Here is a 23,660-nt window from a genome sequence, read left to right on the forward strand (position 1 = left end):
AGAGGAGAGTCCTTCCTTCCTTTTCATGCAGTATCTTCTACCTGAATTCAGATGGTTTCATCATACAGGACCATAACACCATGTCACTGAGCAGAGCTGCTCAGAGGGCAGGTCTCCCTGGAACTGGGATATTTTCATTCACCTGCATTCGGCTGCTCTGGACCAGCCCCTAAGGGTGGTGAGCAGCGACACTGGGGCTGTGCCTTCCCTCCATTTTTCCCAAAGATGAATGGCTTTTCATCACAGTTAGAGCCCAATGCAGCCTTTCAGCTGAACAAGAACCAACAAAATGCAGGTGGCCTTAGCTTTGTGACCTCGAGATTACCTCATCAGAAAATCTTTATCGCTAATATAAAGTATATAACTTAAGAGAAACACCAGCAGAGCAGCTTCTGTCTCTGAGGCTTCTCCCTAGAATTGCCTTCACCATTCTGACCTCCCAGCACCCTCACAAAAGCTGTTTCTTTTAACAAATCTGACCACAGAAATGGATGTAATCAAATGGGACTTTCTGGAAAATATGCCCTGCTTTTCTTTATGGTAGGCAGTGTGATTCTTTTATCTTAAAATTTACTCTAAATTTCTACCATTTCACATTATATTTCACACTATGTGATCCCAAAATTGAGCTGAATTTTCTACTAGCTTGGGAACAAAATCCACTCACTCTTGAAATGCTGAGAATAATAGCCTTCTCTCTTTCATGCGGTGTTCTCTGAACCCTGAAAGTACACCCATTTCCTTCAGTTGTTCTTGCTATAAAGGTAATTAGTATAATGGGTTTGTAAAAGTCTGAGGTGATTTCACCAAAAAAGTGTGAAGTGTTTTATACGGAACTCATCAGCAATGAACTGCGAAATTGTATTGGGCTTAGGCTGAAGAATTGCACTACAATGAAAAATTAATTCAGTCTTTGATCGCTAATTTTGGGATACTTATTTTAAAATGTATTTTGCTCCTCTCAATTAAAGCAGTCTTGGGGCTATATTCATTTTAGCAGCTCTTCAAAGACATGTAAATAATACCAATCTTACTAAGCAGGAAGACTTAGTGCAGAATAGTTACTGTAGTGCAGAATAGTTAGAATACCAAATTTTCACCAGAAAATGCAGAATCCTGATGTGCTGATTACAGCTGCAATTAATAGTGTCAGCCTAATGCATGCACTGACAAATTTGATTTATAGCTACCAGGTCCAAATGCCATGTATTTCTTAAGATGCCTGCTCAGGAAAACTAGTGTTTGTCATGTCTCTTCTGGCCAGTCTCTGTGTGCCCATGGACCTGATAAATTGCAGAATCTTCTCATCCTCACAGTGAATAAAAGTATTTTAAATATTTCACGTTGGGCCTTTATTGTAACCACTAAAAACAAGCGTGGACCGGTTTCTGAAAGCTCCAGAAAACAATTCAGCCCCACCTCATGGGGCTGAACACCTTGATGTTCCATTATCTTTGACTACAATCCTGTTGCTTGCGTGTCCCACAGCATGACAAATAGTAATGCTTAGGCAAATTGAATTCCTACTTTAGTTTATTAAGGGACAGAAAAATAATTGTAGAGGACAAGTGACTGCAGAAGCAGGGGAAAGCAGCAGAGGTGCATCTTGATGGGCAGCAGGCAGAGGTTTTCCTTCGCAGCTCTGCCACCGACTGCCAGATCATGATGCAGGAGAAATGTGACCCAGAGTAGCTGCAGGCACTATAATCACACTTAAATCAACTTAAATAGGCTTTCTCCTGAAGTCGTGTTTTCATACTGGCTCTGCATGGCAGAGGGAGATGGCCTGTAGCTGTCGTGTAGGCACAACACGGCAGTGGTGTGGTCAGGCACCATCTGACCTGCAATAAATCTTACCAGCCAAAGCAGCGTTGGTGGTTTGGATCCTGGATGAAGCCCTTGAAATTGGACTTCCTGTTTTGTTAGCCCAAGGCCTAAGGACAAAACCAGTGCCAGTTGGAAATGTTATTCCTGACTAGAGATTAAAAAGAAATAGCTAAGGGTGGAGAGGAGATGACAAAAAGTAAGATAATGTTTTGCTTGATTCTCACAGTAAATCCATTAATATCTTATAAATAATTATAGTCATCAGTGATACTTTGTGCACATGCCAAAAAGTCAGGTCGGACAGCTTGCCAGTCCGACACGAGCAGCTTACACCCGAGCTGTGCACATGGGCAGAGGCTGGTAGAGCTCCTGGGGCATCCCAGAGGAGCTCCAGGCCCTCAAGAAGGCACAGCCAGGCGTGGAGCTGGTGCCTCCAACAATTCCTGCACAGTCATTTAAAGACTAAATGAAAGCCGCAGCCAGGAAATATGCAATAGAAAAGACAAGCTTCAAGCTGTGATATTTCTGAATGAGCATGTCTCCATTTAACTCTTACAGCATTTTCATTTATTTATGTATTTAAAAAAAATAGGAATGTATCTATCTAGTGATGTTATAGTCAAGTCATCAGAAAGCCTAAAACCATAGATGAGGGAAAATTCAAGTATTCAGTCTCACATGGCCAGCTTCTTCTGAGATGCACATTATTTGTACTCAAATACACTATGTGATATTATAAATCAATTTTATTATTTTCTTTGAATTACTGAAGACATTTAGTAGTGTCTTCACTAACATCTTTCTGTTTTAAAAATAACAGAAATGTTCAGTTTTGTAAGAGAAACTTTTCCTGCATTGTCCCAGAGAATGAATACAAGTTTGTGCTCAAAAAATCCTTCTTGTAGAGGAATTTTTCTCAACATAAACTTGAATAAACTCTGTCGATTCTAAAAAGAAAAGGTACAAGAAAGTATAACCACTTCAATACTGAGGCTGAATCTCCAGTGCCGAAATAATGCATGCGGATGGAGCAGGACAGACAGAAAGTGAAACTGGTGCGAAACAAAAGTGAAGGTAAGTAAACCTTACTGCTTCCACCTAGAGGGGGTGGAGAACAGCCAGACCTGCTGGTGACAGCTTGACGTTTTGCTTTCCAGCTCCTTTTTGTATTCCTCCTGCCTCCACCAAGGGCACCCAGCTGCTTCTGTGAGGTGTCAGTGCTGGGGAATCAGGCATGGGAAAACCAGGAGTTATTCCCAGGTCACAGGCATGCCAGAGGGACAGGAGCTGCTGAGGCCATTGCAAGACCTCAGCCAAAGAGAAGTGGTCAGAGCAGAAGGGATGTACGAAGCTGGGCAGAAGATGCACCAAAGGAGGGCACAGGATAGCAGGGATCTTGAAGTAGTCATGAAGAAAACCCTCATGACATAGTCAACAAGAATGAGAAAGTAAGCAGCAGACAACAGCTGCCTGGAAAGAAAAGGAACAAAGAGCTGAAAGAGTTAGACGATGTTTTTCCTGGTTGTTTTTCAAGAAGGCTGGATAAATTTTGCAATCAAGTCCCAAAGTGCTTTGCTAGCAATCCTTTTTCGCATTAAGCAGTTAAGGCATGATATTCAAACACAGTCAGGGGGAGCAGACAGCACAGCTCTGAACAGGAGGTCACTGTCAAGTCTGTTTTGCAAAAACCCTTGTTAGCTTCCCCACCACAAACCTTACCTCAAAAATAGAGAGAAGGCAAAACTTGCTGCCCACAGTGAGGAAAACCTCGTGCTCAGCAAGTTCTGATCAAGTTCAGAGAGCCACTTGCAAAGCTTTCTGGAAAATACTTGTGCCTTCTCCTAGAAAAAAGCAACTCGAACAGGCCTATGCAGAAAGTTAAAAGTTTCTCCAGTATTGCCATTCAACTTCTCACCAGCCTTCTGGAAAAAAAGGAAAAAAAAATAAAATAAATAAAAAATACAGCTCTAGACCACATTTAAAAAAAAAATACACTGGCTCCTACTGTAACAAATCCCCCAATTTTAACAGTGCCAAGTTAATATGTAAAATTGAGTATAAAATGGGAGATTTCCCATTCACATACTATCACATCCACAGTCAAACCGCTGAATTGCATGAGCCTTTTGGCCCTTCCCAGAGGCATAAAAAGTCATAGAAGATGATCTCTACTCGCTCTCTGGGTATGGTTGAGAGCCTGTATCTTGACGAAAATAAGGCAGCCCCTAGCATGGAATAAAAAGAAAGGGCATGAAATAACAAGATGGTTTTCTGAGCAAGATGTGTACATCTTAAAGGAGAAATTTCCAGTCTGTGCTATCGCCCACCTCAGCTGTGTGCTATAACTTGGCGACCCTCTCCCATCGCATACTGAGTAGCCAGAAGCCAATGTAGTTCAAATTCCCCTCTCTGACTAATGAGAGCTGCTTAGGAAACTGGATGAAACCCAAGCAAATGTTGTACTGACTGTTCTCGGTGTACCTTCCCTGCTTCTAGGAATCAGCAGTTCAGGAACAGTTTGAACCAGGAGCTGCATCTGTCACAGTTAGGCTGCCGTGGCGAATGTGTCCCCAGAGGACGTGTTACCAGGTGCTTAAACTTGGCTGTCACACTTGTTATTAAACCAGGTAAGCTGAGGACCTCCCAGTAACAAGTAGCAATGTTTCCCCAGGAATGGAGCTGCTCTATCTATTATTTACTTTCCCTGTGGGGCTAGTAAACAGCTTTCAGTACTACTGTAAAAGCAATTCACTTCTTATGATGCCTAAAGCTGGATCCACATGCCCCTCTTGAGGGTGATGGGAGACAGTAAGTCCTCGTCTCTGAAGAGGGAGTGCAGCCAGCCAGGCCCACCAAGTTTGCTAGGAGTGAGGAGCACTTTTCTCTAGCAAACTGCAATATTTGTGGAGTATGGGAGGTGAAGTCCCCTGAGACAGTCTCCTTAGTTAGGTCTCTGCTTGTATCAGGTAACAAGGAACACCAACTCAAAAGTAGCATGCAAGATGTTTGAAAAAGAGCAGATAAAGTTTAATGGCATTCTGCAGCAGCAGAGCGGGTGACTCAGTGGCAGCTACTCCAGCCCTGCTTCAGCTGCCTGTTTTCAGTTCCTCATTTCAAGGTATTGTTTACATCAAATTAAAAAAAAAAAAAAAAAAAAAGGAAGAAAAGAAAGAAAAAAGGGAAAAAAATAAAGAAACACATCAATTAAGTTCAAAATTTTTGTGCAAGCAGAATACCTTTGTCCTCTTCTGCAAAGGGGTGGAGTGGAGTAAGTCCCAAAGAGAAAGCACTTTGCTGATTCACGTTGAGCAGGAATGCCAGCAGCCGCTGCTGATCAACCCCACCCAACGAGCAGCTTAGCAGGGAGGGGGCAGAGAGTGACAGGCAGGGCAGCAATAACAATGTTTATTTTTAAAAGTGGTTTTGCCTTATAAGATGGTGCTGGAATGGAGAAATTAAGAGATGCAGTCTGACTTGTGCAACCTACCTCATGTACATACAATGGAAAAAAAAAAACATATATGTCTACTACTTCTATGCAACCGGAAGCAACATAGGAAGGAAAACAAACAAACCACAAGCAGAACCAAGCAGCTGCACAAAATAAATTTCAGATCATCGAGGTGTCTGAAAGGCATCCACAGCAGGTTTCATAGCTCCATGAAGCTTTGTTTCGGACTTGATGCAAACACAAAGGGCTATCTATGCAGGCCACACCTGAACCCGGTTTGAAGAACAATTCTGCCCCAAGTCATTTAAACAAAAAATCCACCAGTGAACAGCTTTGAAGGCAAAAACCTGAATCTAAGATATGACATAATCAGAGATAAGAACTGAGGACTTGTAAATACCTAAGTATGAGAGGAAAGGTAACTAAAAAGCAAAAATACTGAATAGATTTGGAGATGACTGATGTTATTTGGTGTGTGTGAATGAGAAGCCAGCAAGAAAATTTGCTTTGTTAAGATCATATAATTCAGAGAAAACAAATATATCCTGAGGCCTTACAAATGTCTGAGGACTCAAACACGCACAAATTTTCAACACAGTATTTAAGAACAGCAACAAGTACCATGTGACATGGAAACTACAGTGAATCCTAGTGCTCAACCTGTGACAGAGGAGTTCAGAACAACACTTCTGTAGTCAGCAACACTGGCTTGGTGGGATGCCCTCGTTTGTAGGTATTACCTTTCCGGCATCTTCTTCCACGCCAGATGAACTCAGTCATGTTGTTTCAGATATTCTGGACTGCAAAAAGACAAAAATGTTACTGTTTTTGATTATTTACATCTAGTTATACCCTGGGACCAAAGGAGACTCAGACCAAATGCTACACAGTGTGGATGGAGCCAGTTGGCTCTGGGAGAAGATGGGGGTGAAGGTGAGAGCCTCTCTGCTCTGCTTGGGCTGCAGGTCAGGGCCACCTGATGGGAGAGATGCCGTTAGTAAACAGTCAGAGACCGGAGATGCCATTTTTTGGCTTTAAACCATGAAAATTAGTGATGAACTGCATTGAATGAAAATTAGCAACGTGAAACTGGCACAGGTTGAAACTCTGGGTTGGATTATGGTAATTAATTATCTCTTTTTACAAAAGAAAGTTACTTCAAAAATGTGTGGATTTTTTTTTGCACAATTTTTCTCTAGCATGTTTTCTTTCAGCCTCTTATTTAAATCTTCATTACTACTCTCTGTTGTTATGGCTTGCATTCAAGCTTCATCAGTCACCTATGCTATAATAAACACAAAATGAACAGTTGCACCTAAAACCCTGCATGCCTCTGCAGAATTACACAGCTTATTCCCTTCTCCTTTTCTGCAGCCGTACTATTTGGAGAACTTTTGTCATGTATCTCCATTTGCCACACTAGTGAGCAAGATGCAAGGTATGCAAGGTTTCTGCAGAGCTGAGTTTCTGTAAAATTGACTGTGCAGAAAGTGTGCTTTTTTCTTCCCTCTTTGAGGTTTTTTTTATTAATTTGTGCTAAACATTGTTATCAAGACAGTCTTGAAAATATGAGCTGAATACTATCAGATAGAGTACTTTTTACTGTCATTGTATAATCCACTTATGATATGTAGAAGGCTAAGGTTCTCCATGAACTCAGTAGATTGTTAACATGGAAAATTAAAGTCACCTCAATTTAAAGAAGTACTTAATATCTTAGAAGGCAATTAAAGTCACATTTTACATGGCAGTACTATTTATTAAATCACTACTAATTCTCTGAGCAAAAAGTTCAACAAATGAGATGACCCAAATACCTCCAAATTAATTTTCATTGGAAGAACTCGCTAGAAAAAATAAATGCATTTAAAGAATTATTGATTTTTGAAAATATACCTTTCTTCATAAAACTATCTGGGAGTGTAATCATAGCAATCACTGAATGCCAAGATCTTGCCACAGAAATTATGCACAATTTTTTGAAGTGCAGGAGGCTTTCTTTGAAGATTTCTAACACTGTCTTTGCCCTTTGACCAGTGCCGGTGTGATCTCTTAAAAGGCTCCTAATGTTCTGAACTTTGAATTTCATTACATACCTCTCCTGTAACATATTTCTGCCTGCAATGAGAATGGTTCAAATCCTTCCAGCAGTTTTTTTCTGTGCCCTGACAAGCGAGGTACCACCTTCAAAGATCAGTAATCTGTTTGCTTTTTAAGATTGTTTGACTGAAAGCTTAGCAAGTGCCCCCAGAGAGGTGACCTCCACAATGAATGCCACACACACTGCTTCAATTCTTCATGCACTGAGGATGTCAGTAAACAAACAATACACACTCCAGAACAGATACCACATGCCTGTGACCTTCAGGAAGACTGTTCACTGGCACATCACTCAGATTTGGGCCAAATTTTGACTACTGGTGGCTGGGGAGAGCAGCAGCTACTTTGCTACATATTTGCTTCAGAGGATAAACACCACTCAACAAAGTCTGACCTTAAAGGTTTAAAATCATGCCTGCTGCATTTATGAACGACATGCTGGACCTAGCGAGAAACCTAATAGGGCTCTGGCATCCTTCTGTGCAAACAACACGAAGCTTCCATGGACTTAAAATCCCTTCTTCACCCCATCCAAAGAAATGTTAACCACTGGCTGAGTGACCCGAACAGCCCCGCTCATCTTGCAGCCTATTTGCATATAACCCTCAAGCGATCACTTTTGCTTTATCTCGTGACAAACAAAACATTGTCACAGGACCGATCAGACTTTGGACCTGGATGGGCAGAGGAGGACAGCACTCTTCTAGAGTTGATCTCAGGCCACAGCCGTACTTCTTTTGAATCACTGTGCCTGTGAGCAAGCCTTCATGTGAGACCAAACCATCCGAAATAAATGATCGAGGCCACTGAGCTCATACTTTGGGGTGATCCTGCACTAAGAGATGTAACAGCCCACCGCTGCCCCAAAATTTGGGGCTGACTGATGTGTCACGTGCCAGTGAAACACATTCAAGCTTTGAGGTCTTATGACCCATGTTGCTGTTTTTAAATAAGTTTATGAAGGAACTGAAAACTCGTGAGGTAATGAAGCCCTGCTTCTTGTTTTAAGAGAAAAACTACATCAGGAAACCTTCGAAATTTTGACATGTTTTCAGCAAATACGTCTTTCTGCAACATTGGTCATCAATAATCACAGATTCACAGAATTGTAGGGGTTGGAAGGGACCTCAAGAGATCATCGGGTCCAAACCCCCAAAGAATTTAAGGCTGAAAGGAGGTCCTTTGGGCTTCAGTTTTGCAACTATGTCTCCTGTCCTTGTCCACATTAGCATGCTCCAGCCCTTGAAGGTGTAAATAGTTCCCGTCTAAACAGCAGCACCACAGCTCCACAGAGACCACCAACACCCAACTGCTGGGAAAATGAGGCGTATGAACCAGAGGCGGACCAGTGGCTACCAAACGTTGCTGGCACACACCATGACAAGCCAAACGCGTGAAAGCGGAGAAGCCCAAGCAGCAGTAACGCTCAGCCCACTAGAGGAGGCTGCCAGCGGGGCGAACACCCGGGCCCCCTCAGCCACCACCGGCCTCGGCGGGGCCGCCTCCAGCCGCCCCCGAAATGGCGGCGCAGCCACCGCCGCCCGCCTTCCTCCTCCCGGCTGCAAGGGGCGGGAGCGGCCCGGCGTCCCCGCCGAGGACACTCCTCCGGCGGAGGGACGAGGCCGCCCCCGCCGGCCCGCCTCTCGGTGTCGGGCAGCGCCGGCACAGCGGGCCGCGGGGCCGGGGGGCAGCGCCGGAGGGCAGGGGGCGGCCGGCTGAGGGGAGCCGCCGAGCCGGGAGGCAGCCGAGGCGGGCAGGTGCAGCGGCCGCAGGCCGAGGGGCTCCTGAAGGGAGATAAAATTACCGGGTGCTGCTCGAGGTGGGTGTTTTGTGGGTGAAGTTCGGACTTCTGCCCTTTCGGGGCGGTTGACACACGCCGGAGCTGAGCCTGCAGGTATGACAGTCGTTTTGCTTTCCTTCAGTGAATTCTCGTGACCTTTTTTATTTTCTTCCCTCTTTTCTGGTGCACAGATTTAAAAGCCGAATCCCGAAATGAGGAAGGTTTTCTTCGTGGAGCCGGTCATTTTCATCTACATGTTTGCTTCCTACTTGACCAGCCCGGTGGTGCAGCAGTTTATTTACCGGAGGCTGTGGGAAGAGGAGTACAATTCCACTTTCATTAGCAGTAGCAATACTAGTTACTGCGAGCAAAACAAAAGTAGCCCAGCTTATATCAAGCAGAAGGTAAGAGTGAAGAAAAACTACAGTTGTAAGTATATGAAATGAAACTTTCAGCCAGTAGGTACTGCCTCAACATAACCTCCTTGTCTATAAACTTATTTAACCTTGTATATGTAGAAAAGCAATAGATCTGCAAACTGCTGTCATTTTACTGTCGCCTTGCTCTTGTGTTGCACTGTACATAGTTGTCTAGACTATGAAGTATGTCCAGGAAGACACTGAGATAAATTCATCTCTTAATGGGTGAAAAACATCTTACAGGATCGGGCCCAAGCTGGCACTGGCCTTGCTTGTCAAAGTGTACAGCTGAAGGCTCCCCTTCCAATAACTTCAGTAACAGCTGTGCAAGTGTTTGTGCACCACCGGTAGTGACTGTGACTTCTAGTCTTCTTGCTAAGTATGTAGTTTCCCAGTTGTCCCGTAATTTTCAGGTCTAGTTTACAATGTATGTATGTCAGAAGAATGAAAAGAACGAAAGGATAGGGGCCAAAATATTTTTTTTTTCTGATTTTAAAATATGAAAAATGATTCCACTAATCTTTGCACAAACAAATACAATTGATGTTTAACCAGTCAGAAAATCACGTGTCTGCCTTGTTGAAATACAAAGATGGCACAATGACGGCATCCCATGGTCAATTACATTTTTAGCATTTTTTCATGGTCTAGCATGCTGGATAACTAGATGTTGATTGGAATCTCTGCTGTGGTAGTTCAGTTCAGTTTTAATGCTATGTGTAAGCACAACTAGCTGTGGGCTGTCAACAGAAGAGGTGATCATACTCCACTTTTCCTTTCCTCTCTCCCCATTGTTCTCCCCACGTGTTGTATTTGGTAATTATTACAGTTAGAGGTTACAGCTTGTGTTGGATCAGAGTGCTGGTTCAACAGAAGGCTCATCATTTTTCAAGTTCGTGTTTGTTTTTCTGAAGCAGCGAATTGCTCTGACACACTCTGTAGCCACATGATTGCAGTATCTAGCACGGGGATGACAGAGGGAATGTATTTACAGAAGAATACAGCAGAATTGTCCTTGGCAACAACAACTGGAACTTAGACTGGATTAAGTGCAATATGAAACTACACAGTATATTCAGAAAAGTAGATGGCTTGGACTGTAAATTACACAGAATGTGGTGTTAAATTACAGAGAAAATGAAGTTTATAGAAACTACCAGCCAGTATTCTATGCTGCTGAAAGGGATTGCTGCAGTGTCACAGGTGGCACTAGAAAATTTTAGTCACATCCGAGATTTGAATCTGACGTGCTGCGTATGCACAGGACTGAACAGCTGAGCTTGTCAACCTCATTTGTCAAATATAAAAGAAAATTTTAAATGATTCATGCTTCCATTGAAGGTGATTAAAGAAATAGTTCAGAATTTTTAGCATGGAGTTGGTTCTTCCTCAGGTGACACAAGTAGAAAGAATTTAAAAATAAAATGGTGAATAGAATTCCAGTCCAGCATGGGTTCTGGGCTGCCTGTTCAGCCAAGGAAGGTAATATATGCCACTTGTTAGAACTGACTTGGAGATAATAACCAATTATTGGCTCCATAATGTTTGTATGTTCCTCCCCCAAAGTGTTTTTCTTTAGTGTCGGCTCCTCATTTGGTGCTCTATGTGGACATTTTGTCAGACAGTATTGTGTCAATGCAAAGGGCAACTGTAAGAATTATACGTGGTGCTTGCAATTCCAATCACAGATCCCATCAAGAAACCTACATTTCACAGACATTTCTGCACTTTACATTTGCTAGTACCCCCTAAATTCAGCCTGATCTTCAAATTGTGATCCCAGATGTTTCGGGATATAAGACTAGACTTCTGTTTTGGCAAAACACTGAAGCAGAATACTTAATTTCACATGAATTTTAGATGGTGTCTGTCATTATTATTTACAAATTACAGTATTTGCGGCATAAAGGAAACAAAGTGTGTTTTCCATAAACAAAGGAAACGATACTTGAGAATAAAAGTCCTTCATGATGGTGGTTGAGTAATGGCCAATAGAACTTCTTTGTTTCCCTTTCCTGACAAATTTCCATTCCCTTCATTTAAGCGATTGTCCACAGGCCATGAATTATTGAACAGTCACGCTCTTGTCTGGATGACTAGCCTGTATTTTTGTACCATACTTGTTACCATAGTATGTGAATATAAAACTCTCCAAACGCCCATTAATTTCAGCAGAACCTGGTGTCTGTGCTGAGCAATAATCCCATGTATGGTGAAAAGAGTAGATCCAGTAATGCAGTCCCATGCCCTTTGCCGATGATATAAGTAGGTGTTTTGGATTTTCCAAGACCCTCCTAACTGGGTTATATATACACATACTGTAAATTTTACTGGTGGGAGTGTTTGGTGTTAACTTTTAGAGGGACAACTCTTTTATCGGTTGGTTTAGTTTAAGTCCTTCAGTTTTCAGAATGGAGAAGCTCTTTACTAATCTCATCTGTTTCAAAACAAAACGTAAAAAGAAATTGAAGTCAAAATCAATTGAAGCCTGCAAAAAAAAAAAAAGTAGACTGTAATTCAAAATGGATAGTCTTGGCAGTTTTTAAATTGATTATTTTTTTGGATCTGAAGGAACCATAGTCATTTATAATAATTGAAAAGTAATTAAAATACAAGCTGGAACATTCTAATCACTGGCTTGAATAATCCTTTTTCTAGCTCAGGAAGAGCTGTACTATTAATTAAACTTTGTTTATCACTCAGAACATGCGTTTTCCGTTGTTACACACTAATATTTTTTAATTTTATGAGCCTGTCTGTTTATCTTATCCTGTACATTGTAGCTTCAGGCAAAACTCTTCTCTCGTAAATTAATTCTTATATAAGTGAATCATTTCTTCATTTTCTTGCTTTTAATTTTGAAATCTGTATTTTTGAGAATTACTTCTATGCAGTGTGAACATTTTTTTCAGAGTAGAGTGAATTTACAGATTAGAAAGACTAGGCCTTTGAATTTATTTAGGTACATTGACTTTAATAGTTACGGGATTGTAAAGGAGCTGAGGGTTTGAGCAGTCATTTTCTGTGATCGTTTCCATTGACTTTATAAAAACTTGAAGGCAGGTTCCTTACACTCTAACAGGAGTTTTTCTTTACTTCTGTCTTTTAGTCATCTTGTCAGTAGACAGCGAGTCATTTATGTCAGCAGGGTTCTGGTCACTTGGGGTATCTGGATTTGTAGCCACGTTCTTTATGTTGCACACCTGCTTTCTAAACTAAAAGACCCAAGTCTTTGTTGTTTTATTCCTCCCGTTTCATACTTATTTATGTTTTGGTGATATTTGTCTTGTATGGTTAACGTGGTCTAGAATAGATTTAGTTAGATAGACTTAGTTTTATTTCCAGTATACTAGCATTTCTATGATGGTCTTTTCTTAGAACCTGATAATAGTAAAGAAGCAATGCCTGTGACAACACCAGAGTTCTCTTTGCCTGATAAACTGTACAAAAAGCACAACCTGTTAAAGAATGTGTTGTTTTTATTCAGGCTTCATAAATGCAATTACTCATTGCCCTGGAGTTGCCTGTGCTTTGTGTGCTACGCCCCATTTGCTGAGTCGCTTCCCTTGCCATTGGCACTATCTTTTCAGAGAAAATAATGTCCCATCCCGTGCTAGTCCTGCTGCCTTTCTCCTCTGAGTTTAGGAGTTTAAATTGCTGCCTTTCCTACAGCTTTCTTCTCTGGGCTGTCCGGCTTCCCCCCTGCACTGCTATATTCTGTAGAGAGGGGCCCCCAGCACAAGAAAGGTATGGACCTGCTGGAGCAAGTCCAGAGGAGGGCCACAAAGATGATCAGAGGGCTGGAGCACCTCTCCTATGAAGAAAGGCTGAGAGAGCTGGGGATGTTCTGCCTGGAGAAGAGAAGGCTCTGGGGTGACCTCGTTGCAACCTTTAAACACTTAAAGGGGTCTTCCAAAAAAAGATGGCGGACTCTTTACTTGGGTAGATAATGATAGGACAAGGGGGAATGGTCTTAAACTAAAAGAGGATAGAATTAGACTAGACCTTAGGAGGAAATTCTTCACTCAGAGGGTGGTGAGGCCCTGGCACAGGCTGCCCAGAGAAGCTGTGGATGCCCCATCCCTGGAGGTGCTCAAGGCCAGGCTGGATGGGGCTTTGGCCAAGCTGATCTAGTGGGAGATGTCCCTGCCCATGGCAGGGGGGTTGGAGTTCGATGATCTTTAAGGTCCCTTCCAACCCAAGCCATTCTATGATCCGATGGCTTCCTTACCCACTGCATGTAGGCCACATTTTATTCCTTGTTCTCAAGCACAGCCAGCAGGAATGCAGAATGAAATCCACTGCTTGTCCCCTAAAATCCGCTACTTGTCCCAAAATCTGTCAGCAGGGAAGGAGTTAAAGATCAGAATATCATTTTCCGTCTCAGTTTGTTCAGTCTAAATGTTTTTAACCATTCCAGGGTGGCAATAGTGCTGGCCAGTGGACATCATGAATCCTAAGGTAGTCAGATACCATCAGAGAAGAAAGTAAATGACTCCAAAGTGTTAAGGGACTTGCAGGGTTTCCCTGAGTGCCTCAGCATCAGCTGAATTTTCCTCTTGCAGTAAAACCTTATATCTTGTAAACAAAGAAAGATGTTGAACTAGAAACTGATGGTCTTTGCCTGTAAATATAAATAAGAATTAATAAGGTCTTCAGCAGCCTTAAAAATTGCCCTAAGTACATTCTTTAAAATTCTGGTGTGTTTTTTCCATCATTTGGATGCTGCTTGGTGGGGATTAAGTTGGCTATAGAGGAAACACCAGAAACTTGTAAAACAGATGGCTTGAAGACAGGCTTAGAAAGCTAGGAAAGACTTTCATGCCTATACTTTCTCCTGATTCTTGGAGAGTGCAGCCCCCTGCCCAGCTCTGTGTGATACCTCAGAGAAATGTCAGAGAGTGACTTTACTCCCTGCATCTGAAGGTTTTATTTTGTGGGATGATTCAGGAGGAAGGGTTTGTGCGAACGAAATTACTGCCTTCTCTGCTGCTGCTCTTTTATCTGCTCTGCTTGTTCTCTTTGAAGGGGCTGCTGGGACTGCTGTTTGTGTAGCCTGCATGAATATATTAAAAGCATGATCTGAATCTGTTGCATGCTTGTTATTGTTTAAGTGTAGTATTACACATATATATTTACAATGTATTACAGTGTTAACTATTATTTTTTGTTTTCTCTTTGCAGGGAGTTCAAGAAAAGACTTCTCTATTTAATATGCAGCTGGACTTAACTGGGGCAGTTCCCAGCCTCATAGTTGCCTTTATCATGGTAGCTAACAGCGATCGCCAGGGACGAAAAAGATCTTTAGTTTTACCATCAATGGGAGCTTTGATTGCAGATATTTTCCGGACTTTAATATCATATTTTTCCTTGTCACTCTCTATCCTATTTGCGGTTACGTTTATTTCTGGACTGTTTGGGAGTATGGCAACTTTTCTTGGAGGAGGCTTTGCTTACATAGCAGATCTGTGTCACGATGAGAAGCAGAAAACAACGCGAATAGCTGTGGTCGACTTGATTTTTGGAGTTGTATCCGGATTGGCAGGACTGTCTTCTGGCTACATTTTAAGAGAAATAGGCTTTACGTGGACATTTGTGACAGCATCTCTGCTTCATGTTGTTAATATTATCTATATTATATTTTTTCTGGAAGACACAGTAAGCATATCTGAAACCCAGCAACAGGCACAAGTATCTTATAAAGAACTTCTAAAAGAAACATTTTCTGGAGTGTACATGCTTTTTAAAACTGCCCCTTCTAAAAAGAGAATTTTAATAATTGTGTTACTTTTTACATTTATGACTTACTTGTTTACCGTGTTTGGTGGGAGTTCACTTTTTACACTGTATGAACTGGATGAGCCACTCTGCTGGAATGAAGTATACATTGGATATGGAGCAGCTGCATTCACTTCTGTCTCTCTGACCAGTTTTTTAGGAGTTTACTTTTTTTCAAAATGTCTCAAAGACATTTATATTGTATTTATTGGGATATTTTCTTACATTGGAGGAATAATCATGGCTGCCTTTGCCAAAACGACCCTGCTCATGTTTCTAGGTGAGTTCAGAATCATTCAGTCCATGCTCAAAAACATAAAAGAAAATAGTGCTATGTTATCTTTAGCAAGTGTTGTTGGTAGATATTGGATGTGCCACCTTGAAAGGGCCATAATGAGGTAAAATATACAAGGTTGGGTCACACTGATTTAGGATTTAATTAAAAAATGAATAGTGTGGAGAGCTAATTACTTGCTTATGATTTGGTTTTAGTGCCATATAGATATATTGGATTTAGGAATTTACAATTCATTTACTGTGTGTCTGTAAAATCCTGGATTACTTCTTACTTATTTTATTACTTTATAACGTCTCACTACTGATTCATTGCTTTACAGTAAGAGTTCCATCTTTATTCTGCCTTATGCCTGTTCCTGTTCTCCGATCCATGCTGTCAAAAGTGGTTTTCGCCAGTGAACAGGGTGAGTGGGATTTGTTTTAAAAAAAATACAATAATGGTATTTCAGAACAGAGATGCATCAAGGTTACCTTTAAATAAACAGATATAGAATTGGTATTTTAAGACTGCTTTTTTTTTCTTTATGTTCCATATAATATGACCCTACATCATGCTACTAATGGCTTTTGATTTTGAATTTAATATTTAAAAAGTTGTGTTTAAAACTACTGCAAGTTTCAACCTTGAAAGGAGTTATTGATCTAGAAATAAAGATTATGGAGAACACGAAGCAGAAAGATGTTCAAGATTTATACAGATATTCATTGTAAATGTGACATGTAGAACAGGTTCTACATTCACAAGATTTTTGGCAGAGAAAGATAACGCCCTTGTTGTTTAATCACTGTCACACTTTATAATTTAGAGAGGTAGGCATTAGGTGGCTACTAGCAAGGGCCTTTGGCTACTTGTACTTGTCCCAAAGGATATAACTTATTATTTCTAGAGGTACTTTCTGTAGTGGAACACAAACACACACAAAAAAAGCATGTGAGGCCTCAAAATGTGCCTCTCGTGTCTCATATTTTTCTGTGACCAGATTTTGAGGAGCACAGACTGTCTAGAAGCATTCTTGTGAGCTGTTTGGTTTTATTTTTGAAAAAGCATTTCTTTAGACGCTGAAACAAAGATCTCATTGTACTGAACTATGCTAACATACACTTGTTTTTGCAGTTTCTTGGCATTCTTCAGAGCTTGGGATTCTTGAGTAGTTTGATGCAGGGGTCAGGTTGCCTCTTGCCGTCCTTTTCTGCTTACCTATTGTGATTTTTGTTATAGTCCCATGAACATGAACGCGGCTTGGGAAAATATGTTTAAAAGTCCGCTGATGGGATAGACTGACACCCCAGTGTCAGTGGTCAACACAAAAAAAAAAAAAAGTTGCTTCTTTTCTTTCAAAAATGAGAGGGATATGGTTATGTGCTGAACCAGCAGTCTTTGTTACTTTTCATTCCAAAGAGCTTCTTCCATATATATGGACAAAAATTAGGAAAGGAGGAAAGAAGAAAGGGGAGAGTGAGAACAGAGAGGCTTACTGGAACAGGTAAAGGATGGAGCTGTGCAGAGGATGTTGAGTGAGGTTGAACAGCTTGCATTTCATGTAATAAGTAGATTCCATAGAGTAGGTATGGTGACAGGATAGCAGCAAAGAAGAATAGTTTTCACTAGCAAAACTTTTTTTTTTTTTCATTTAAGAAGTCTTTTATAGGAGTTCCTATGGAAGACACATAGCAAAGACATTATACTCAGGTGCTTGTTACTTGCAAACTTGCTAAAATATTGCAGATAGATCTTTTGAAACAAGTTTTAAAACTGTAGTACTTTGAAAGGGTTTCTGCTTTAATTTGTTTTGTTTGTAATCCATTCATTTGTTTTTGGCAGGTGCTGTGTTTGCTTGTATTGCCTGTTTAGAAGTTGTGACCGGCACTATTTCACTTTCAGTTTTTAATGTTCTCTATGCAGCTACCGTTGCATGGTTTTCAGGCTTTAGCTTCCTCTTATCAGCAGGCCTTTGTCTAATTCCACTGAGTGCACTGTGGTGAGTACATGTCAGGAGGGTCCTTCTGGCTACTTTTACTGGTGATTTCTGTTTTGATGTGAGTTGAAGCTGAATGACATAATACATTCACAAACATCCCTATTTTGTAATGTACTGGATGTATTTTGTGTAGCCTTCCCTCTGGTTCCCACCCAGTTATATATAGCTTATATACATCAGGCCTATGGAAGGTACTCTGAGACTTGTGCGCAGGGAGCTGCTTGGAGTGGGGCAGAGCTGAGACTGGGTTAAGATGTGACCAGGGGACAGGACAGGACAGGAGGGAGGGAGCCCAGGCTATGGAGAGTTGTTTTGTCTCATGAAGCTTGTGATCGCTTCTCCAAGAGCTGCTAACAGTTGCTGTAGTTCATGCTGCTTCTCTCTTCAACACCTACCCTCCAACACCTACCTAGAGATTTCCCACCATCGGTCCAGTTTGAACCATGATCCAGCTACCTCCTCACAAATTCACGCTGTGAATTTGTCACCTAATTCCCCCAAACTGAAATCTGTCCTGAATTCACTACGAGATGGATACGCTGTACTCTTGACTGCATGTGTGTGCCTTCCACTGGTTTGAGACTTACACGTGCCTTCCACACAGAACTGAAGTAACAGATTGCTTTAAGGCCACGAGCGTAGTTTTGCAGCCCTTACAGATGCTAAAGGGGGTTATAAATATGACCAAACACCCAGTGAATTCCATGCAAAGTTATCTTTCCATGTCATTGGTCATGGATACCTTGTGACGTAGAGCCATTGAAACCTGTAAAAGATCTGCACTAACTTTAAGCCCCATATGAATAAACCTCTAGACGTGTTTAAAAAACGTTAGTCTGCAGTACTTGCATATAATCATATTTAATGACCATCTAGTCAGTGAAAGATCATTTTTCATGAGTATTCACAAAAGCTGAGTTCACTTTACATTATTTGAGTATAAATTATGTCTTTTTATGATGCTGGAACATAGATTTAAATGGCAAAAGGATCACTTCATTAAATAGATTTATATTCAGAAAAAGAAAAAAAGCTATTTTTTTTAAGAGGAAGGTACTTCTGCTAGAGAATTGTATCTGCAGCAGAAGCATTTACCTTGCAGAAACGCCTTGCATAGCCTTTACCTCAGTCACCTTTTATCTCTACATTAGCTGCATTTTCAGTTTTAAATAGGAAGTGATTATGCTGTAGATTTAGCACATTTCACATAATTCCAAATCTGTGCCTGCCTGCCCCCAGTATTTTACTCAGTCTATTGAGAGAAGTTATACTAATGGCAACTTAAAAGAAGACTAAGATAGTGATGGGTCTCATACCTGAGGGAATTGAAGCAAAGGGGCCTTGGGCTACGAGTTGAGAATACTTTTTAGGAAGGTAATAAAAGTAGAGGAGTTCAGTTATATGGCTGTATATATTTTTGTTTTATGAAATATTAGTTTAGTTCAGTGCTGCATGGTATAAAAGAGTTTCTGTTAAATCAGTATTCTCTCCGGAGAATGTCCTGAGCAAAAGTTAACAACTATTTACTATGAAATCACCACCATCCTGCAATGAAAACTAGTCCATCATCATCATAAATTTTGGAAAGCTATTTATCTTTTTCTTCCATCATTATTGTCTCCAATATGCCACCCTTTCAATAACCTCTCTCTAAAACCTTTCTTCTGAGCGTGTCATGTAATCTTACTGTTTGAGAGCAGGAATGGTATTAGTTCCAGTCTGTAATATATAAGGCCTGGTAGTTTGGTGCCTTTCACAGACAGCAGAAATGACTTCACCTAATTTGAGTAATAAGGGGGAAGAATTGTCATTGCTTTTGTTTACTAAGATATGTCAGCTGCTTTGTGCTGCAGAAGATGGCTGTAACAGAACTATTGGGTGTGTTCGTTGTTGCTGAATCAGCACGCTATACTGAAGTATCTCAGCTAAAGATATCTGTCTTATCTGTGTCTTGCAGCTGGCTTCTGTGCACAAGCTGGAATGGGGAGGACTTGGCTCTGCTTGTACCTGACGAAGTATCCAGCATTGACAGTGTTGATAGTTGAACAAAGGATTCAGCTACCTGACTTTTATCTGACATGCAGCGGCAGAGACCACATGTCATATCGAGACCACAGAGATAACACAAAAGTTGCAGATGAAATCTACAACTAGCACTGAATTGGTAGCACTCTATATCCAGTCTCTTTTTTAGCACTTGAATAAAGCAATCTCCTGTACCTAACTATGCAAGTAGGCTGGCAATGGAGATTTTCATGCTGCTTTCAGCATGGAGAAGTAGTAAGGTAGGATGATACTCTTCTGCCACTTACCCTTTCTCACGTTTGAAAACATCAGCTGGGGATTGTGATACATCTTGTGTCATTCTAAGTGGGGTGACAGAGATAAGTTTATCAGCCCCTTAGCCAGAGGGTGTTGGTAATTATCCTGAAGCTGCTGGAGCTCGTGCCAGCTGTGCGTGCAGTCCACTGTGTACATCTGAAAAGGTCTGTCTTAACTGTGGAAGCCCACAAATCTGTCTAAAATTACTAAACCTAAAGGTACTTTTTTTCAGAAAGCAAACAAACTGGAAGCGGTACTTGTACCTACTGTAAGGAGACTTACTGCTCTGCAGTTAGCAAAGAATGTTTGTGCAAGTTTAATGTATGATGTGTGGACCTTGCCTGTGACTTAGTTCTTAAAATGGATTTTCACGCAGAACTGTCATACTTAGAAAATTTCCAGCTTGCAGAGTGTGAAGTTAGGCCTATGCCTACATTTTACAGAGGCCATATTGCACGTTTATTTTTAGATTATAAATTTCTCATTGTTTTTATATATTAGGGACTACGTCCAGACACCTCTATTTTTTTGTCCCATAGATGTTTTCCAGCTAAGCTGGCTTTACTGAAGTTTTGTGGTTTTTTTTTTTTCCTAGTGAAAGGCTGTAATAGCATTATTTTCAGAAGATCTTTTAAATTATTAAAAAAAAATCAAAAATCTGAACCACTTATCTAAGCATTTGCAATGAATGCAATAATTTATTAGCATTTGAATAGTATTTCTTATCTCCCAGACACTTTAAAAATGCTATTGAGAACCTCCCTCCACAATAGATACTATCCTCCCTGTTTCAGAAACAGAGGAATCAACGGAGAGAACAAGTGACTTGCCCTGGGCCACAGTGCAAATTGGTGAGAGCGCTAAACCTAGAAATCAATTTCTGTATTGATTCTTCAGCTTTTTGTTTGAGATCTATGTGTAGAAACTAGCCAGAGCGTTAGCTTCTGGAATGCACAGCACAGCAGAAGTGTGAATGTAAACACCATGTTGAAGACCACTGCCACGTATTATTTTAGGAGAGTTTTACAGCCAATATTGCCCTGATCCTTGAAATTACAGGGAGGTAGTATGTGACTTTCTACTCCCAAAGAGGATTAGGTAGAAAAATCAAAAGAACAGCAAGTGGCTGACATTCACAGGTGGAAAGCTCTAGGAAAGCAACTGTGATATGGGAACTGACTTCGCTTGCACATAGTGCGTGATAAAAGTGAGGCCAGCCATAGCATATGCTGTATTATGAAAGATCTACTTACAGCCATTAATACTTGTCACATCAACAGAGTATTTCTCAGAGGTACTCTACCAACAAATATTAGCACCTCATCATGATGATGCTATGATACTATTGCAGATCCTTTCTGTTTGAACAAGATCGTTTCCATACTGTACATCTAGATCACTGAGAAGTTTGGAAGAGGGGTCAAAGAAGGTAAAGGAGAGTATGTACTATCCAGGAAATCACAGAATGGCTCGGGTTGGAAAGGATCTTCAAGACTACCCAGTTCCAACCCCCTGCCATGGGCAGGGACACCTCCCACCAGCCCAGGTTGCCCAAAGCCCCATCCAGCCTGGCCTTGAGCACCTCCAGGGATGAGGCACCCACAGCTTCTCTGGGCAACCTGTTCCAGGGCCTCACCACCCTCTGAATAGAGGGGACTGCTATTAAACAGTTAGCCCTTACGTTTCTGTTCTCATGGACCAAGGCTGATGTTGGCAATTAAAGGTCGTTAGCTTTTTCTAGCTAGTTTATATACTAGCCAGTAAATAAAACTGCTGAACTCTCCTCTTCTGAGTTGCTGCCAAGTTGTTGAAATGAGCTGAGTTTTAGAATAATCACTGGGTCCAAAACATAGTAAGTAATTGTAAAGAGTTTAAGAATACACTGATGTAAGGGATTTCAGCACAAAGACTACATTGTCATCCTTTCCTCTTCATTATGCAGTTTTGTAAGATTTCATGAAATTAACTATTTTGCACAAAACTGCCTGGAAAAAGTAAAGCATGTGAAAGGGTGTATGCCTTCACTTCTTCAATGCAGACCTCTGCCAGCACTCTACAGGTAGCAACAAAACAAGTCAGTTCCATAGCAGCATTCAGTTCGAGAACAAGAAGGTGCACGTGCACTTTGGAAGTGGCTTTGGTGAGGTTTGATTTTGCTGTATGAAGTATTGGCTGTTTGCAGAGTATTTCTGGTAGACAGAATGTAGGACTGGCTGTGAGTTCAGATCAAAGTACATCGATACAAATTGTGTTTTTAAAGTGTATGGTACAAGTTGAGGAAACTAGGTACTAATGTGCTTCATATTATTAAATCAAAATCAAAAAGTTTGTTGTAGTTGTTTTATTTCTATATCAATGCAATTATTTTGATGAATTAATAGTGAAATTTGGTCTTGTAAACTGTGTTGTATGTAGTTCTTGATGTGGCTTTTGACAAATGGCCAACAGGAGGACAGGTGGAATAATGTTATGTAAACAGAAGCAGCAGCACTATGGTGTCATCTATTTTTGCAACGATAACAAACAAACAGCAGTGCAGGAAGATGTGCTTCTGCGATCCTTGAGTGCTGGGGGAGAGGCAAGGCTGCTGCCCAGAACATCCATCAACAGGAGTGCAGTGCAGGGACAACATTGCTGCATGCAAACAGTCAGCAAGAACTCAGCATGGGGGTGCTTCGGAGCTGCACATTACACCTGCGTGCTCAGAAGCACCTCCATCCCGTGGCCCACCTTGGGGCCAGCACGAGACCCAGCTGCCTGCACACCTTGCTTAGCATGCCTCTGCTCAGGCCATGGGCTGTGGGTTGCTCCTTCAGCACCTGCCTTACACAGTGAAGCCTGTGTGAAATAGGGAGAAGGGACTGGGCCAGGATGACCAGCCCTCACATCAATCCAGTGCAACATTTAGCAAGTGCAGCCCTTCCTTTGTGTCTTGAAAGCACTTTGCATCAGTCCTGTTTGACTCCCATGACTTTGTTAACAGCATACCACATAAATTCTTGATGTGCCTCTTAAATATACCATTTGCTTTCCAGCCTGGCTAACCCTTAAAAGCAGCTTCCTTACAGATACGATGAACAATGCAGCTTCCTTGCTCTGACTATGGCTTGATCTCACCAAAGATAAAGTATACTAAACCTTGAACAAAGCCACCTAGAAATTAAGTCAGGTCTCCTAACATGTCCACTCTGCTTTCACTAACAAGAAACTCTACTAAATCATGTCTTATGTAGTTTTGCTCAGGTGCAACAGCATCCATCTCTCAACCCTCACTAGGAAAGGCTGACCAGCTACATACGCAGAGGCAAGGAGTTTACAAAGTAGCAGTCATTGAACAACTGTGGGCCAACTGCTTCTTGCACACCCATTCCTGGAACGGTGTCAGTAGGAAGGCAGACCTGAAAATCCTCCTACAGTATCTTAAATCATCCCAGACCTGCCTAGGTAATCTCTTAGCCTTTCTGGCCTGACCCCTGAGCCAGTTTGCTTTACAACAGCTTACTCTTGCTTTATACATAACTGCCAAGAAACTTAAGCCACTTATAAATTAGCAGCCAATCCCAATCGTCAATGAAGTATACCAGCTCAGTGAAAGAAGAGCAACGTAAGATAGTGAGCAGGTCTATGCTTTCATGCCAAATTTATTAGTCTTATTGTTTAACCTCACTGAGGCAAAAAATACAAAAGAAGTCTTAATTTGTATTTCA

General features: G+C 41.3%; 1 protein-coding gene and 1 long non-coding RNA gene across 4 annotated transcripts; one reads left to right on the top strand and one right to left on the bottom strand.

The window, feature by feature from the left end:
* Nucleotides 1-1,235: 1,235 nt before the first annotated feature.
* LOC106041147 (uncharacterized) lies at nt 1,236-9,354 on the bottom strand. 2 transcript variants are annotated; one of them, XR_010828355.1, is made up of 4 exons: nt 9,183-9,354; nt 6,019-6,078; nt 3,547-3,749; nt 1,236-1,934 (listed from the first exon to the last, which is right to left on the bottom strand). It is a non-coding gene; the product is annotated as an uncharacterized lncRNA (long non-coding RNA). The 2 variants fall into 2 exon arrangements; XR_007166508.2 differs by lacking the exon at nt 9,183-9,354 and adding an exon at nt 7,375-8,724.
* Nucleotides 8,919-22,281, top strand: SLC46A3 (solute carrier family 46 member 3). Of its 2 annotated transcripts, none has more exons than XM_013189411.3 (6): nt 8,919-9,197; nt 9,350-9,562; nt 14,762-15,635; nt 15,973-16,056; nt 17,475-17,631; nt 19,589-22,281. In XM_013189411.3, exons 2-6 carry the CDS (start codon nt 9,371-9,373, stop codon nt 19,674-19,676), a joined length of 1,395 nt encoding a protein of 464 aa, XP_013044865.2. In that variant the 5' UTR covers nt 8,919-9,197; nt 9,350-9,370; the 3' UTR covers nt 19,677-22,281. The 2 variants fall into 2 exon arrangements, with proteins under 2 accessions (XP_013044865.2, XP_066845832.1); XM_066989731.1 differs by lacking the exon at nt 8,919-9,197 and adding an exon at nt 9,255-9,272.
* The last annotated feature ends 1,379 nt before the right edge of the window (nt 22,282-23,660 follow it).

This window comes from Anser cygnoides, chromosome 1, assembly GCF_040182565.1.
Source record: "Anser cygnoides isolate HZ-2024a breed goose chromosome 1, Taihu_goose_T2T_genome, whole genome shotgun sequence".
NCBI classification, from domain to species: domain Eukaryota; kingdom Metazoa; phylum Chordata; class Aves; order Anseriformes; family Anatidae; genus Anser; species Anser cygnoides.

Coding starts and splice junctions, on each gene's coding strand:
- SLC46A3 (XM_013189411.3), top strand. CDS start 9,371: ATGAGGAAGGTTTTCTTCGTGGAGCCGGTCATTTTCATCTACATGTTT. Junction 9,563..14,761: donor CAGCTTATATCAAGCAGAAG/GTAAGAGTGAAG, acceptor TTCTCTTTGCAG/GGAGTTCAAGAAAAGACTTC. Junction 17,632..19,588: donor ATTCCACTGAGTGCACTGTG/GTGAGTACATGT, acceptor TGTGTCTTGCAG/CTGGCTTCTGTGCACAAGCT.